Consider the following 16,633-nt stretch of genomic DNA (forward strand, 5'->3'; position numbering starts at 1 on the left):
AGGCTCAAGGTGAGTTTCCTAAATCATTAGCTTCAAAGGTTTGCAGTACCAAAGATTCAGAGTAGAGTTTGAGATCAAGCTTTAATATGCAAGGTGACATCAAGGCCAAGACCATGTTGCAAGGCCAGTGTGGTTGGTGCAACACACTATAGACCACATCTTGATTTGAATCAAAGGGATACATCTATTCCTAAGAGGATGTATAAGCATACTCTCTAGTGAAAGGAACTACATCAAGAATTTTCCCTCAAAGTAGACACAAGTAATGGACATTCTAGGATAAATGTAAGCCTTGGCAAACAATAAGGTTGCGACATGGTTGGTGGCCAAGTTAGATAAACGTGGGTGTATCCATGTGAATTGAGAATCTTGCTAACAAACAAATGTAAGCCTTGGAAAAGAATAAGGATGGGACGTGCTTGGTTGTATCTATATAGGCTCATAAGTCTATTACCAGGATCACTCGTCTAGAACTCACAATCCAATCATAGAGCAATCCACTGATCTCTAGCATTAGAAGTCATGGGGAAGACACATGACTCAACCTTAGGTTAGCTTGTCAGCTACCACTACCATGCCTCTAGTAGGACTTATCTAGGTATCAATTAGTCTCTACAACACTAATCCCCATTTGCCAATATATCCATAGTCCACCACTATAATTAGCATATAGTCCCCATTCCCATCTCGATATCAATCTAGTTATAACACTCTAGCTACGATTACTCATCCTAACCTCTTGGCCTCCCCAAATAGGGTTTCCACTTACCCATAGGTGCGTTACTAGCTAACAGGGTTAGCTAGATATGTAACACTATTCCCCCGTTCAAGTATTTCATGTCCAACATTTTCAAGTTCATATGGAACATGGGTCGAATCCCATTACTCTATCATTTCTATAGATCCTAGACTACCTCCATCATCTAATTTCTCCTTGACTTTGCTTGACACATGGAAAATTGAATGAACCCTGAGAGTGTAAGGGAGTTCCTCTCTCTCTCTCTCTCTCTCTCTCTCTCTCTCTCTCTCTCTCTCTCTTTCTCCGTGGATCGCCAAGAAGAGAAGTCATAGAGTGGTGGAGCTAGTCACATAGAGGTTGACCAGAGCATGCACAAAAGGCATCCTAACCATTGCCACAGTACTCAGAATATTTCCCTAACCGAGGTGCCACCCTTGATCTTGCCCGCTAGATACATAGATCATGGAGACCATGCCCCCTGCCACACTGAGTGATGGCTCGACAAATGCAGATACGCGACATCTTTGTGCCTCATCGAAGAGCCACCATGGCCCTTGAATAAGTGATTGGAGAACTAGCATTGCATGTTCAGTATTTTGAGATTATTAGCTCAGCTTAACAATCAGCAAGGGCGTTAGCAAGCCCATTGCTTCAGGCCACAAGAGCTTGTACGGGTTATTTTGCTAATTGTACTTTGTCTCATAGGCCATGAGGCCTCCCAAAGACATCCTTAGCAAGCCCGTTGCTTCAGGTCACAAGAGCTTGTACGAGTTATTTTGCTAATTGTACTTTGTCTCATAGGTCATGAGGCCTCCCAAAGACATTAATAGAACTCTCTCTCTCTCTCTCTCTCTCTCTCTCTCTCTCTCTCTCTCTCTCTCTCTCTCTCTCTCGTATAAGCCGTCCCTCCGCACCAAGTTTTGTAAAACCCGTGTGGGTCTTGGTGGTTGAGGTACTGGTTCGTGTCGTGGTGTGTGTGTTCGATCCCAGCGGTCGACTTCGGATGAGTCAGAATTGGCTCCTTGGCATTGTTGCTACGAAGTAAAAAAACATCTATCTCCCGTATAAGCCGTCCCTCCCCACCAAGTTTTGTAAAACCCGTGTGGGTCTTGGTGGTTGAGGTACTGGTTCGTGTCGTGCTGTGTGTGTGTTCGATCCCAGCGGTCGACTTCGGATGAGTCAGAATTGGCTCCTTGGCATTGTTGCTACGAAGTAAAAAAACATCTATCTCCCATATAAGCCGTCCCTCCCCACCAAGTTTTGTAAAACCCGCGTGGGTCTTGGTGGTTGAGGTACTGGTTCGTGTCGTGGTGTGTGTGTGTTCGATCCCAGCGGTTGACTTCGGATGAGTCAGAATTGGCTCCTTGGCATTGTTGCTACGAAGTAAAAAAACATCTATCTCCCGTATAAGCCGTCCCTCCCCACCAAGTTTTGTAAAACCCGTGTGGGTCTTGGTGGTTGAGGTACTGGTTCGTGTCGTGCTGTGTGTGTGTTCGATCCCAGCGGTCGACTTCGGATGAGTCAGAATTGGCTCCTTGGCATTGTTGCTACGAAGTAAAAAAACATCTATCTCCCGTATAAGCCGTCCCTCCCCACCAAGTTTTGTAAAACCCGCGTGGGTCTTGGTGGTTGAGGTACTGGTTCGTGTCGTGGTGTGTGTGTGTTCGATCCCAGCGGTCGACTTCGGATGAGTCAAAATTGGCTCCTTGGCATTGTTGCTATGAAGTAAAAAAACATCTATCTCCCGTGTAAGCCGTCCCTCCCCACGAAGTTTTGTAAAACCCGTGTGGGTCTTGGTGGTTGAGGTACTGGTTCGTGTCATGGTGTGTGTGTGTTCGATCCCAGTGGTCGACTTCGGATGAGTCAGAATTGGCTCCTTGGCATTGTTGCTACGAAGTAAAAAAACATCTATCTCCCGTATAAGCCGTCCCTCCCCACCAAGTTTTGTAAAGCCCGCGTGGGTCTTGGTGGTTGAGGTACTAGTTCGTGTCGTGGTGTGTGTGTGTTCGATCCCAGCGGTCGACTTCGGATGAGTCAGAATTGGCTCCTTGGCATTGTTGCTACGAAGTAAAAAAACATCTATCTCCCGTATAAGCCGTCCCTCCCCACCAAGTTTTGTAAAACCCACGTGGGTCTTGGTGGTTGAGGTACCGGTTCGTGTCGTGGTGTGTGTGTGTTCGATCCCAGCGGTCGACTTCGGATGAGTCAAAATTGGCTCCTTGGCATTGTTGCTATGAAGTAAAAAAACATCTATCTCCCGTATAAGCCGTCCCTCCCCACCAAGCTTTGTAAAACCCGCGTGGGTCTTGGTGGTTGAGGTACTGGTTCTTGTCGTGGTGTGTGTGTGTTCGATCCCAGCGGTCGACTTCGGATGAGTCAGAATTGGCTCCTTGGCATTGTTGCTACGAAGTAAAAAAACATCTATCTCCCGTATAAGCCGTCCCTCCCCACCAAGTTTTGTAAAACCCACATGGGTCTTGGTGGTTGAGGTACTGGTTCATGTCGTGGTGTGTGTGTTCGATCCCAGCGGTCGACTTCGGATGAGTCAGAATTGGCTCCTTGGCATTGTTGCTACGAAGTAAAAAAACATCTATCTCCCGTATAAGCCGTCCCTCCCCACCAAGTTTTGTAAAACCCGCGTGGGTCTTGGTAGTTGAGGTACTGGTTCGTGTCGTGGTGTGTGTGTGTTCGATCCCAGCGGTCGACTTCGGATGAGTCAGAATTGGCTCCTAGGCATTGTTGCTACGAAGTAAAAAAACATCTATCTCCCGTATAAGCCGTCCCTCCCCACCAAGTTTTGTAAAACCCGTGTGGGTCTTGGTGGTTGAGGTACTGGTTCGTGTCGTGGTGTGTGTGTGTTCGATCCCAGCGGTCGACTTCGGATGAGTCAAAATTGGCTCCTTGGCATTGTTGCTATGAAGTAAAAAAACATCTATCTACCGTATAAGCCGTCCCTCCCCACCAAGTTTTGTAAAACCCGCGTGGGTCTTGGTGGTTGAGGTACTGGTTCGTGTCGTGGTGTGTGTGTGTGTTCGATCCCAACGGTCGACTTCGGATGAGTCAGAATTGGCTCCTTGTCATTGTTGCTACAAAGTAAAAAAACATGTATCTATCTATCTATCTCTCTCTCTCGATTTAGGGCATAGCAAGGATTTCCTAATAGTAACATAAGATGTAGCAATATTTTTGGTTTAGGGCATAACAAGGGTTTCCAAGTGTGGATGATTGAAGACAATTAAGAAAATGAGCATGGAGCTAAGCTAGTACAAGTACTAGTTCCAATGATCGACTTGGGGAGGACTATGCATTCTAAGCTCTTGTTGAGCTTAAAATTTTTGCTTGTTTCAAGTAGCTTTCCTTTTGTCACCTAGTTATTTTCCCCTACTCAATTCAGGGGGGGGGGGGGGGGTGGAATTAGGGGGAACTTTAGTAGGGGTGGTAAAGTGTTGTGGACACTTGGCCAACCTCCATGCAGATTATGACATGGTAGAATTCTCTTCATCTTTGTAGTCCCTTCTCTTCCAAGGCTGTTCGTGTCTCTTCCGACTCCATGAGAGTTGGCTCTCATTACCTTGGCAACTTTTTGGAGACAAGCTAGTACATGGCGGTGACCCTATATGATTGGAGCTAGCTACTAGAGTAGAGGCACTTCAGGGTTTCTCAGTAGTCGATTCTTGTTGCTATATAGGTCACCTCATCCAGTGATGATGGTCTGTGACTTATTCTAGTTATCATTCACTGAATGTGTTGTAGTATTTTCCTCTCTATCTGTGTGACTATTGAGCCCAACCGTGTGTTGGCACATAGTTTGGACTTTGTCATTTCACATAGTTTTGGTCCAGTTGTTTGTTGACCCCTGCCGGTGGATATTGTAGTCTATGTGGCTTATGATCATCTTTCGTAGTCTCCACAACAAGCCCTATAGCGATGTGTGGAGGTCTGTGAGGCTTGATGCAATAGAGTTACAGTTTTCTTCCAAAACCTCTTCTTGGGTCTTTTTACTTAGTTGTTATATTCATGTGAGTGATTGTTGTATATTTTGATATCCATGAGTATTCACCCACGAGCACAGAAGGCCAACATTGGTATCACATTAGGCCTCAATCACGCTTGATGCATTTGAGGGCTCATACTCCTGAAGTTTTTACGAAGGTGGTCACCGAGATTTGACCTAGTAAAGGTTCCTCGAGATCTCAGGAGAGAAAGAAGATGTCAAAGGTGTCCTCTTAACATAATAGCTCAAGTTTGCAGCCAAGCTCTACTACAATAAGAAGAAATATGGACAACTGGTCTCAAGCTTGCCAAAAAAGTTAGTCATCAAGTTGGATGAAAGAAACTTCCTTTCGTGGCAATTGTTTGTCAAATTACTTTTTATGGAGAAGGGCCTATGGGCGATCGTTTTGGGCTCTACCAGCAAATAACCAAGGATTGGAAAAGAGCATGCTTGAAATTCTCTTTAGCTCTAGAGTACAAAATCCAAAGATCATGCTTAAACAAGGTTTTTTGCTCTTCAAATGGGTGATGGTGAGTCATTGGCAACACATTTGAACCATATGCAAGCAATCATGAAGCAACTACAAGGCCTTGGAGTTCGAGTAGATGATGAGGATGGTAAAGCAATCCTATTGAGAAGTCTTCCACCTAAGTACAACAAACCGATCATCATTCTGAGGATAAGCTCTGACTCTTTGAACTTTCATGATGTTGTAGCAATGTTACCGAGTGAGGAAAGGAAAGTGGAGATGAGTATTGTAGGCACAAGGGAGCAAGCATTTGTAGTACAGGAAAAGGGAAGATCGAGGAGAGAAGTAAGAAGACCAACTACAAGTATTATGGACGACAAGGCCATAAAGAGGAGCTGCTATGAGAAGGCTTATGATGATAAAAATGGCATAACAAGCCCCGTGGGGATGCAGAGGTTTGTCAGGCTTGATGCAATAGAATTACAGTTTTGGTGTGAAATCTCTTCTCAGGTGTTTTTACTTAGTTCTTATATTTCATGTGAGTGATTGTTGGTATAGTTTGATACTGGTGAGTACCCGACCACAGATAGCCAACAATCTACAAGTTGTATCTTCATCTTGTCCACATTTTCATATGCAGCTTTAGATGTGGTTTGTTCCTTGCTTTTTCCAAGCTGATGACCTCCTTTGGATTCCTACATGCTTGCAAAGAACACTGCATTCCTATTTTGGCTCGTTGCAAAAGAATGTTTTGTACACCTTACAAAAGAATAAAGTGCCTAGTTACAAATTTTGAAAGAATCATTCCTTTCATTTTTACAAGAATCACATCTTATACCATTTGACATAAAATACTTTTGCATATGGCTCATTACTTGCATTTTTGCAGGTAAGTTTGGTATTTTGGGTTGGTTGGTTCTTACCCCCTCCCCCCAATCAGCAAACGGCTAGGGGCCAACAGCCTGTGGCCTACGCTGTTACAGCAAAGGAGTAGCCAGAAGGATTCGAGTGCAGGCAGCCAGCTCAGGTTGGCGAAACGCATAAACCAGCCGAGCTGCTGCTGCTCCGCCTCTACCATTTTCACATAGTCCCCTCCCCTGACTTAAGACACGGGATTTGCATGGCCTCCAGCAAACATTGGATACTTCATTGTTGACCCTTGAATACTCTTATTTCTTTCCTGCTTTCCCTTGATTGAAAAGGGAAAACTTTGGAGACTTACAACATGCAAACAAAGTAACCTCCAGTACATAGGTTGCAATTCTTGTATTATATTAGAAACAAGTTAAAGTGCTTGACAGCATGATTCATGCATGCCTCATACAAGTCTCCCAAAGCTTTGTTTGTTATAATTTACAGATCACTAAACTAGGCAAAATTTTACCCTTTCAAGCATGTATACCAGTATACCATCGATGGCTCCGGCATAGATGTAAAGAAGCCAATTCCTTGTGGTGTCTAGCATAAGACAAGTTTTGAGAACTAGTTCAATAGTTTCGGCTTGCCTCCACCTTTGAGCTTATTGTTTAGCTTCATAAAGAGCTCCCAGATGAACACATAGTCTGTACGTGCGAATCCAGAGTCTTCTTAGATTATCCCATCCTATTCTGCATCATCCACTTGCACACGAACATACGATATAAATTGCCAATTGCAAGCACACTGATTGATTCAGCAGCTTGCAAATGTCCAACCCATAGTCTCACATCACCTCAGCCTAATGCCAGTCTTGCACAATACTGTCCACTTGTAACATACATATGATGTGAGTTAGTTGGCTATTGCAAGTACACACTGATTGATTTGACCTGCCCCCCCCCCCCCCCGCCTTCTCTCCCTCCCTCCCTCTCTCTCTCTCTCTCTCTCTCCCCCCCCCCTCAAAACAATAATTCTACAAAAAAGGGTTAGAGTTTTGTGAGACGGTTGTGTCACATGGGATGTTCCATTGAGAAATTACAGCAGGAACTAAGGAAACTTGGAAGCCACATCTGATCGAGCATCTCTCACATCACCACAGCCCCCATTAGCACATGGAACAGCAAACTTTCAGAAACTTAAAATTGCTGCATTGTTACGAAACCTTCAGCCAAATGTTTGGTTGACATCTATTGTTGCTGGATCACCATCTTCCAAGTTCCATACAAGCTTACAATTTTCACAACGCTTTTTTAAAATCCAACACCTTGGAAGAATGTACAATGTTATTTCTCTGATCTCCAAATCAACAGAGATTAGTAGCATCACCATCTTCCAAGTTCCATACAAACTTACAATTTTCACAACGCTTTTTTAAAATCCAACACCTTGGAAGAATGTACAATGTTATTTCTCTGATCTCCAAATCAACAGAGATTAGTAGCATCACGAATTCTGAGTCTGTCAGAGGTTTTTTTAACAAGAAGAAAGCCCTGAGAAACAACCATTGCAATAAGGAATTCTGAGTCTCAGGGAGATCTTGTCTATCTTTTTCATGGCTGGAATGAACCAATATAGTATTATACCACAAGAATCCAGAATCAAATACACAAAAGCTAATCGCTGTTGAAGTTATATACTCCATTTCAGTCAGTTGCATGACATTTAAACGTTGGCCTTTCGTAACTTGTTATCCCCGAGGCTCATTTTGGCAAGAGAAGAACATAAAAGCTTGCCATAAAAAGCCTTCAGTCAATAGACTGGATGTTTTTTCCTTTTCAATATGTAAGTGTGGATCTTTACTGGACAGCAAAAACCCTAACTCAAAACAATCCCAACCTTTTGCTCCAGTTAGCTTTTGCAGTTACACAGCTAACTATATAGTATAAATTTTTGGGCATTAATGACTGAATATTTATCTTCTTACCGCAAAGGTACATTCATACGATCCTTCAGAGAATCAGCAAGACTTTCAAATGTACACCTGTCTGGATTCACTCAGGTTGTGTCACTGTCGACCTGTGCCCATGTTGCGGCTAAGAATCTCCTGCTCCTTCAGATGGCGCTGGAATCTTGCAAGACGAGCCTGTAAATTTACAATTCCTGCTGCCTTTCGTGATAGAACATAGCTCAACTGAGAAACGTATCGATCAATGCGGCTCCCAGGTTGGTCCACCTCGGTAAGAAGCTTCATCTCCTGCAATATAAAATGATGAAAAAGCACTACTCAATGGAGGGGTACTTCATGAGGTCATTTAGTGCTCTCGAGCATTTGTGTGCACACGCACGCGTGCTCTCTCTCTCTCTCTCTCTGTGTTTTTTTTTTTTTTTTTTTTTTTTTAAGGGGGGGGGGGGGGGCGTGTGGACATGTCCACATATCTGCATGCATGGGTGTTTAAATACTTATATGTACACACCACACACCACGCATATATGTGAGCGTGCATTTAAGTACATACAGGGCGTGTATATATGCATGATTGATATGTTTTAAAAGTATGTCAATACAACAATTATTATAATTAACACCCGACAAGGCAATCTATACTACCACCTTATAGCAGTGCACATACCGAAGGATATTGTAAATGATTATTTAAAAATCATGCTCTCAAGAAATTGTCCAGGAAAAGCACTCATATTACTGAATTTACATCTTAAAGCATTGGCTTCAAGAATGGTGGGCTAAAGGCCCTTTCAAATACAATCCTGTTTGGGCCTTTATGGCTTCAAATTGCAAAACTTATTCATCTCTAGGGCTACCTCACCAATCCACCTCTTGTACTTCCCAAACATCCATCATCCCATGGCACATCCACCTTTTTTACCATCAGATGTGGCTTGAAATCCATGATACCCACCTATTTACAAATCTGGACGTACCCCTATTTAAACTCACACTTTGAGTGGAAATGTGCTTCAATTCGTTTTCACATGTAATTCCCTTCCTCTCTTTCTTTCAGACAACCATTCCTGGCCAGACTCCACGTTATGTCTAGGAATGCTCAATTTGTTCATTGCTCCTCACCCATCTCCCATACTAAAAAAATAACACAACCTGAGGCATATATTATTTCAGAGTCATATACATTCCTTGAGCTGCATTTTCTGACATTACTCTAAATCAAAGCTTAAATTTAAAAAAACCTTCCCCAAGACCAGGTCTTTCGACACTCCAGAGTCTAGACAGATAAAACATTCAGATGTTAATTTAGAGGTTCGATTTTCTTAAACTACAAACATATATCTAGATGAATTCAGGAACGTGCATGAACTCATCCTTTGAAAACAGCACACATATGCAGTGTCAATCTCATGACAGTCGGTCATAACCCTGAAGACCATAAACTCCATCACGCATAGCAGGGAGTAGCTACTTTGACATCCCCACCGATGTCATCAGCACCCAACGATGGGTATACACCCTATATGCTCTCACAAAACCAAGTCCAAACACCCACACATACTTGAGCATCCATTTATACAAAGGTCTTTGTACTGAGTCTCTGTCAGCACTATGTATGCGGAGGCCAGCCTCATCCGTGACAAAGGGATGACTCACCCATGACAGAACCTGCAAACATCCCATTACATTAAAAAAGTATGCACTGCCTAAATCATGTGTCCTTTTGTTGCTAGCCCACTTTTTCTTATGCCGAAGGTGCTGGATCGATGGTCATTCCACTTCCTCATCGATTCTCCCACTCTTTCAAACTACCACTCTAGCCATCACTGATGCCACATCTTTCTTCAGACAATCTCACGTTTTCATCCGATACCTGTACGTTCAAGGCGGGGTTGCCTTCAGTCTTCTAGAAGAAAGCAAAAGAGACCAATTCTTCTTTCCGCCGCAGATTCTTTCAATTTAATAGAAACGGGGGTTGCGCTCGACGGCATTCTGATGTACACTATCAATGGATCAAATTCAGAAATCCTTTCGAGGGGACTCAAAATCTTTGGACTTGAAATCTTTCTCGTCAAATCTCCCTCTACTAAGACCGAGGGATCTCAAAACCAGAGTGATAGATAACAAGGAAAATTAGGTCTTGCGCTCGACAGTTTTCTTAGCTATAATTGATCTAGCTATGATTTCTTAGTGAACTGTAAATTCTTGGACAGGGGCAATTTTGCAGCGACAATCCTCTGGACTTTGATAGTACATCTATGATTCATAGTTAGTCCAGGGGACGTTAAATCCCTTAACTTGGAATCGACTCCTTATCGTCATGACGATTTTGCAGCGATAACAAATTAAGGCCCCTGGCGGTCCCCTGGAATTGAAATCAAATCCAAGAAATTAGGTCTTGCGCTCGACGGCATTCTGTGTTAAAATAGAAATGGGTCGAATTCATAGATCCTTTCCAGGGGACTGAAAATCTTCTTGGACTTGAAATCTTTCTCACTCATCAAATCTCCCTCACTAAGGGAGATCCGAGCGAGATTGATAGATAACAATGAATCGTAATTGGAATTTAATTTCGATTCATACTTGGAAATAGTTTTATTTGTCACTAGATATTGAGTCAGTAATTGTTTATTAATCTTAAGGGTGTCGGAGCTTTTCCTACGAAGTATCCACGAATCTAGTTCATTTTTCACAAGGTAATAGAAGATTATATTATTTGTATAATTCAGGAATCTCTTCAGGGAATGTATCAGTAGATCTTTCGTTTACATTTACCTTGTTGAGGGAGAATACATTACCTTTTCCAGATAAAACCCACGCATTGGGTCTATTAAATATCTGGTGATATTGAAACGTTTCCACAAGTGAGGAGAATTGGAACCCAAAACAGCAGATAAATAATGCTTGAGAAATGCAAGAACAAATAATATCGAAAAAACGAGGTAGGATGGGGCATACTTATTCGAAAACCTAAAGACTGACCATCTTGAATGCGACACCTGCGTTTAGTTAGTAATTTCTTCAAAAATAGAGAGATCTATTTTAGATAATACGTTACAGATGGAATCGTTTCTGAGTCTTGATCTTAGGCTTAACGATAAACAAGCTCTAGCATTACCTATATCCTCAGCAACTCTTTCCGTAATTCTGGGAAAAGTGTAATTCAAGTCATCACTTACTTTGAGTACTATTTCTGGATATGTCTCTCTAATCAGATCATAAAAGTATCTCCACCAGTTAGGAGTGAAAAACCGAGGTATATATTCTCCAAATGGGCTCTGTTTCTCGCAGATATTGTCTCTCCAAAAGATCCAAGAGATCTTATATTTGTTTAAATCCTTTGATAACTACTTATGGCAGGATATGGTTCAAATAATAAATATTCCCCTCCAGGTGGTCTTAGAGCTGCTGCTCAATCAATTAGTTACGAAATACCCCCAGCCCTGACACATCCCAGCACTCCTGAAACCCCTGATCTGCAAAACAACCACACACCACGCCAGATCTGAGCAGGCTGCTCGCCACCCAGCCATGACATCTACGGGATGTGATCCCGAATCAAAAGATGTCCCCTCCGAGCCACGAGCTGAGCTACTGGCACGAACTCCTAATCAGATCCAAACCAGCCTGGTGTCCCATACCACTAGGTGGCGCTGAGAAGCCCTGGATCTGCCACTGGGTCTTGGGCTACGCTAAGATGCAGGCGCGCGTCCGCGACTCAATCCAGGATCAGACCTGGCCTAGGAACGAGACTTGCTCCCAACTGCACACCGAGAACTGAACCCCCTGGGCCCCTTTTATAAACTCGGGCCCCGGCGCCAAAAATAGCGAAGACCTATAAATAGTTCGTACCCTTGCCACTCAACCCGCGAATCAAGCCTGCCTAGCTCTAAGCCTCCCCAGGCTAACCTGAGCTAGTCCTGTGTACCTAGTACATGTCAGATACCAATCCGTGCACATGACATATTCCCCCTCCTCTAAGAACTCACTCCTGAGTTCGCTAAAAAATCTGGAAATGTTCTTTGGAGGTTTTGTAATGTCTCCCATGTTGCATCCTCCTCAACACGATCCTTCCACTTGATCTTGTATTCCGTTATAGTACGATTACGAATCTGTCTTTCACGAAATTCAAGAATAGACTCAGGTTCGTGAGGAATAAAAGCCAAATCTGTAACTTCTATAATCTCATGAGGAGAAACAAGCTGATCATCTGCACCCAAGACTTCTTTCAGTCTACTGACATGAAAGACTAGATGGACTTTAACATCAGGAGGCAATTCTAGTCGATATGCAACTGGTCCAATTCTTTTAATGACCTTGAATGGGCCACAGTATCTGGGGGATAATTTTGGAACCAAACCAGTACTTAGGCTCTTGGCTTCCTTAGGAATTCGCAAATATATCATCGTTCCTTCAAAGAACTCTCTAGGTGAACGATGTCTATTAGCATAAAATCTGTCCCGATCTTGGGCACTTCTAATAGACTCCTTGGAAAACTACAACATTTCCTGCATGTCTTGCAAGAAGTTCTTAGCAGCATCATTTCGAATCCCTTTTAATCCAACCATAACTGGTGACTTAGGTTGAAACCCGTACATAAGCATAAAAGGACTGTAACCAGTACTAGAATGCTTTGCACTGTTGTAAGCAAATTCTATCATAGGTAGATAATCTTCCCATGAAGACTGTCTCTTAGATACATATGCCCAAAGCATGTCTTCAATCAACTGGTTGACCTTTTCTGTACTGCCATCGGATTGTGCATGATCCGAGGAACTCATACTTAGAGTAGTTTCAACCTTCTCAAATACAAGTGTCCAAAAGTTACTTGTAAACTTTGAGTCCCTGTCACTGACTATGTTAGATGACAAACCATACAGCTTAAACAAGTGGTCCACAAACTCGTGAGCCAGCTGAACAGCTGAAATAGTTGTTCTAGTAGGTAAGAATCTAGCCATTTTTGTCAAACGGTCGACTATGACCCAAATGGAGTCATGACCCTTGCGCGTTCGAGGCAAACCAGTAATAAAATCCATGGAAATACTTTCCCATTTATTACATGGAATCTATAATGGCTGTAACAAACCCACGCTTCTAAGGCGTTCGGCCTTAGTAACCTGACAAACTCGGCAACCTACTACATAGTTCTCAATAAATGCACGCATCTTAGGCCAATAAAAGGTATGCTTCACAAGAGACAAAGTCCTATGTATACCCGGATGTCCAGCACTAGGAGCATCATGACACTCCCAGAGAATCTTGGATTTAAGGTCCAGAACAGCAAGCCGTTCCTAATCATCCACTGACCTCCTGCCGCCTGTACCGTAGGTGGCACAATCCCTGAGTCCTGGTCAACCATGGAGCTCCCATCCTGGACTCTCTGTCAATAAGAACTGAAATGACTATCAGTTGCGTATAGCCCTCTCAAGGATTGAAATAGGTCTGAGGATATTTCCGTAAATGACAAAGCATTTACAAACTTAACTCGACTTAAGGCATCCGCCACAGTATTCAACAAACCCTTACGATAACGTATTTCGAAATCAAAATCCTGCATTAATTCTGCCCATCTAGCTTTCCTTCCCCTCAATTCTGATCCATCACACATACTTAATTGACTGATGATCAGTCAATACAAGGAACTTCGAACCATACAAGTAGTGTCTCCAAACCTTAAGAGCATACACTACAGCATAAAGTTCCTTCTCGAGTGTGGGCCAACGATATTGAGTGTCGTCCAGCTTCTTACTCTGGAAAGCTACAGGTCTGCCCTCTTGGAATAGAGCTGCCCCAATCGCATAATCACTCACATCGGCCTCTAAAACATAAGGCCGAGTAGGATCGGGTAATGTAAGAACGGGTGCTTCCTTGATAGAAAGTTTCAAGGTTTCAAAAGCCTTGTTCATTGCATCATTCCAAGGAATCGACTGAGTAGACCTGCGTCCACGACCTTTCAATATGTTTGTCAGGGGTGCGGTGATATATGAATAATCACGCACAGACTTTCGAAGAAATACCGTAAATCCTAGGAAAGAACGAAGTTGTTTCACAGTCTGAGGGATAGGCCATTCTAAAACCTTCTGAATATGATCCAGATCAATGCTAATACCTTCAAAAGAAATCTTGTGTCCTAAGTAAATGATCTCCTTTATAAAGAAGTCACATTTACTCATCTTGGCATAGAGCTTATGATGTCTTAGAACAACTAAGACAACCCGAAGGTGTCCTATGTGATCTTCAAGCGTTCGACTATATACCAAGATGTCATCTAAGAACATTACTACAAATTTGCCCAGAAAATCCCTGAACAAATCGTTCATCATCTGCTGAAAAGTAGCAGGAGCATTAGTCAAACCAAAAGGTAATACGAGAAACTCGTAATAACCATACCTAGTCCGGAATGCGATCCTATCTATGTGTTTAGCATAGATACGGATTTGATGATAACCCGTACGCAAATCAATCTTAGTGAAATACTTCGCTCCGGCCAAACGGTCTATCAAATCATCGGAACAAGGGAGAGGGTAGCGATTCTTAATTGTCACTTTATTTAATCGTTTATAATCTATACACATTCTCCAAAAGAATCTTTCTTCTTTCTTAAGAGGACAGGTGCACCCCAAGGTGATTTACTTGGGCGGATATAGCCCATATTCAGGTAATCCTGAAGCTGTAAAGCTAACTCATCCTCCTCTACCTGACTCATCCTATAAGGTGATACACTGATAGGTTGAGCCCCTGGGACTAAGTCTATGCGATGATCTACTGCCCGTTCTGGAGGTAAACCTTCCGGCAGTTGAGCAGGGAATACATCCTTAAAACTATGTACCAACATTCTCAATTCACGGTGTTCAAACACACTTAATTCATTCTTGTTAATTACACAAACAACAAATGAAGAAAGTGGAATCAAAACACACTGATAGACATCATAATGAGAATTGTTTAATATATTCCGAAGCTGCATCGCAGATACAATAGGCCCCTGAGAAGAGGGAATTTTATCACACTGAATACAAAATGTGGTGTCCTTATCTACAAAAGAAAGCGTATGCTCCGTCCATCCGATCTGAATATTGTGGGTTTTAAACCACTCTATTCCGATCAACAAGTCTACATGCTCCAGATGCATAACATAACATGTAAGAGCTCCCGTGTAGGCCTGAATCCGGATAGGAAGCGATTCAACCTTGCGATCCCAAAATTGCTTCCCTGCTGGAAGCTGCACCTCATAGGTGTGGTCGCTAGGTATTGTGGACAGCCCCATCTTCTGCACAAATTTGTAATTAACAAAATTGTGAGAGCTGCCTGGATCAAAGAGAATGTGAACCTGTTGGTCCATAACTTCTCCATAAACTCGGAAAAGATCATGGGAACCAAACAACGAAGTATTGAAAGTACAATTACAAGAGAGTGGGCAGGTAATGACATTTACTAAAATACCTGTCATCGCGACTTGGTTCGCTCCCTTGGCCTTGGTACCAGTACCCGCCTGGAGCTTCGGTCCAAGCACCAACTTTTGGTTCTTGCACTTGGGACACTCATTCTTTGTGTGGCCCCGCTTCTCGCAATAGAAGCAACGTCCTTTTTTGAGCCTCAAAGTACGAAGGAAGCGGGCTTTACCATTCTTTGCTGGAGTCAAGTTTTTCTTGGAGGCGTTGTCCGTAGACTTCGTCTCCCCAATACCAGTCGTATGCTGAAAGAACTTGCGTTTGTTCTTTCCACTCGTGTCGAAAACTGTGGTTGCTTTGGCACCGGCCATGGTATCATCGTATATGCGCGCATAAGTCATGGCCTCCTGCAACGTTGTGCATTTGTTGTTCTTTATCTGCAACTTATATGAATCTGGCAAACCATCCACGAAGAAACCTAACAAGGTCACTGGATCCATCTTAGTGGCCCTGGTTTGCAGATCCCGAAATCTTTGAAGATAAACTTCAAAGGTCAAGTTTAATTTTGACATATCGAGGGCTTTGAGCTTGCCAACGATATCGTAATCATCCTCCTTCTTCAGGAACTCCTTCTTGAAGACCCCTTCAAAATCTGTCCATGTATCGGGCTTAGGCTGGAGTTCCTTCCACCATAGCAATGCTTTACCTGACATGAACCTCGCTGCGAGCTGGATCTTCTTCTCATCTGGGTATGAGTGGAACTGGAAGTGTACCTGCCACTTGTGTAACCAAGTGTCAACTACCTCCTTCGTTCTAGACTTTTGGTCGCCCGGAAAAGGGTCTGGAGTTATATTCGGGCCTAGCACTGAAGCCATGGCATCCACATGCGTGAGTGTCTGCACAGTGCTAGCCAGAAGGGTGAGAGTTGCTTGAATCCCTTGGAGTTGCTGTGTCAACCCCGTTTGATTTGCATTGACCTGCTCGAATTTTCCATCAAAAGCAGTCGTAAATTCACTGAAGGTCTTTTTTGTTATCAGGTCATCATAGAGACCCTGATCCTCCTCTCCCACAGGAGTGTAATCCAAATCCTGCTCTCCCATGGTGAACTCGGGATTTGCAGAATCAGACATAACCGAAATCTGATTTGAACAAAAACTGAGAGAAATAACTGACTGAACCGAAGCGAAAAGGAGAATGGAGCAGAGGAAAACCGTCCCAA

General features: G+C 43.1%; 1 protein-coding gene across 5 annotated transcripts in view; it reads right to left on the bottom strand.

Annotated features, from left to right (window-relative positions):
- Positions 1 to 6,890: 6,890 nt before the first annotated feature.
- LOC147899233 (kinesin-like protein KIN-13A) overlaps positions 6,891 to 16,633 on the bottom strand; it is a 40,694-nt gene continuing 30,951 nt past the window's right edge. For 2 of the 5 annotated variants that reach the window (XM_087378365.1, XM_087378364.1), the window contains one exon: positions 7,200 to 8,314. In XM_087378365.1, coding sequence (XP_087234491.1) covers positions 8,126 to 8,314 — 189 coding nt within the window. In that variant the 3' untranslated portion in view covers positions 7,200 to 8,125. Of the gene's footprint in view, positions 6,949 to 7,199; positions 8,315 to 16,633 lie in introns of those variants that run through there. The other 3 variants (XR_015541435.1, XR_015541434.1, XR_015541433.1) reach the window with 3 other exon arrangements.

Source organism: Dipteris shenzhenensis, chromosome 8 (genome assembly GCF_047967505.1).
Source record: "Dipteris shenzhenensis isolate YYH24624 ecotype China chromosome 8, Dip_SZ_1.0, whole genome shotgun sequence".
Taxonomy (NCBI): Eukaryota; Viridiplantae; Streptophyta; class Polypodiopsida; order Gleicheniales; family Dipteridaceae; genus Dipteris; species Dipteris shenzhenensis.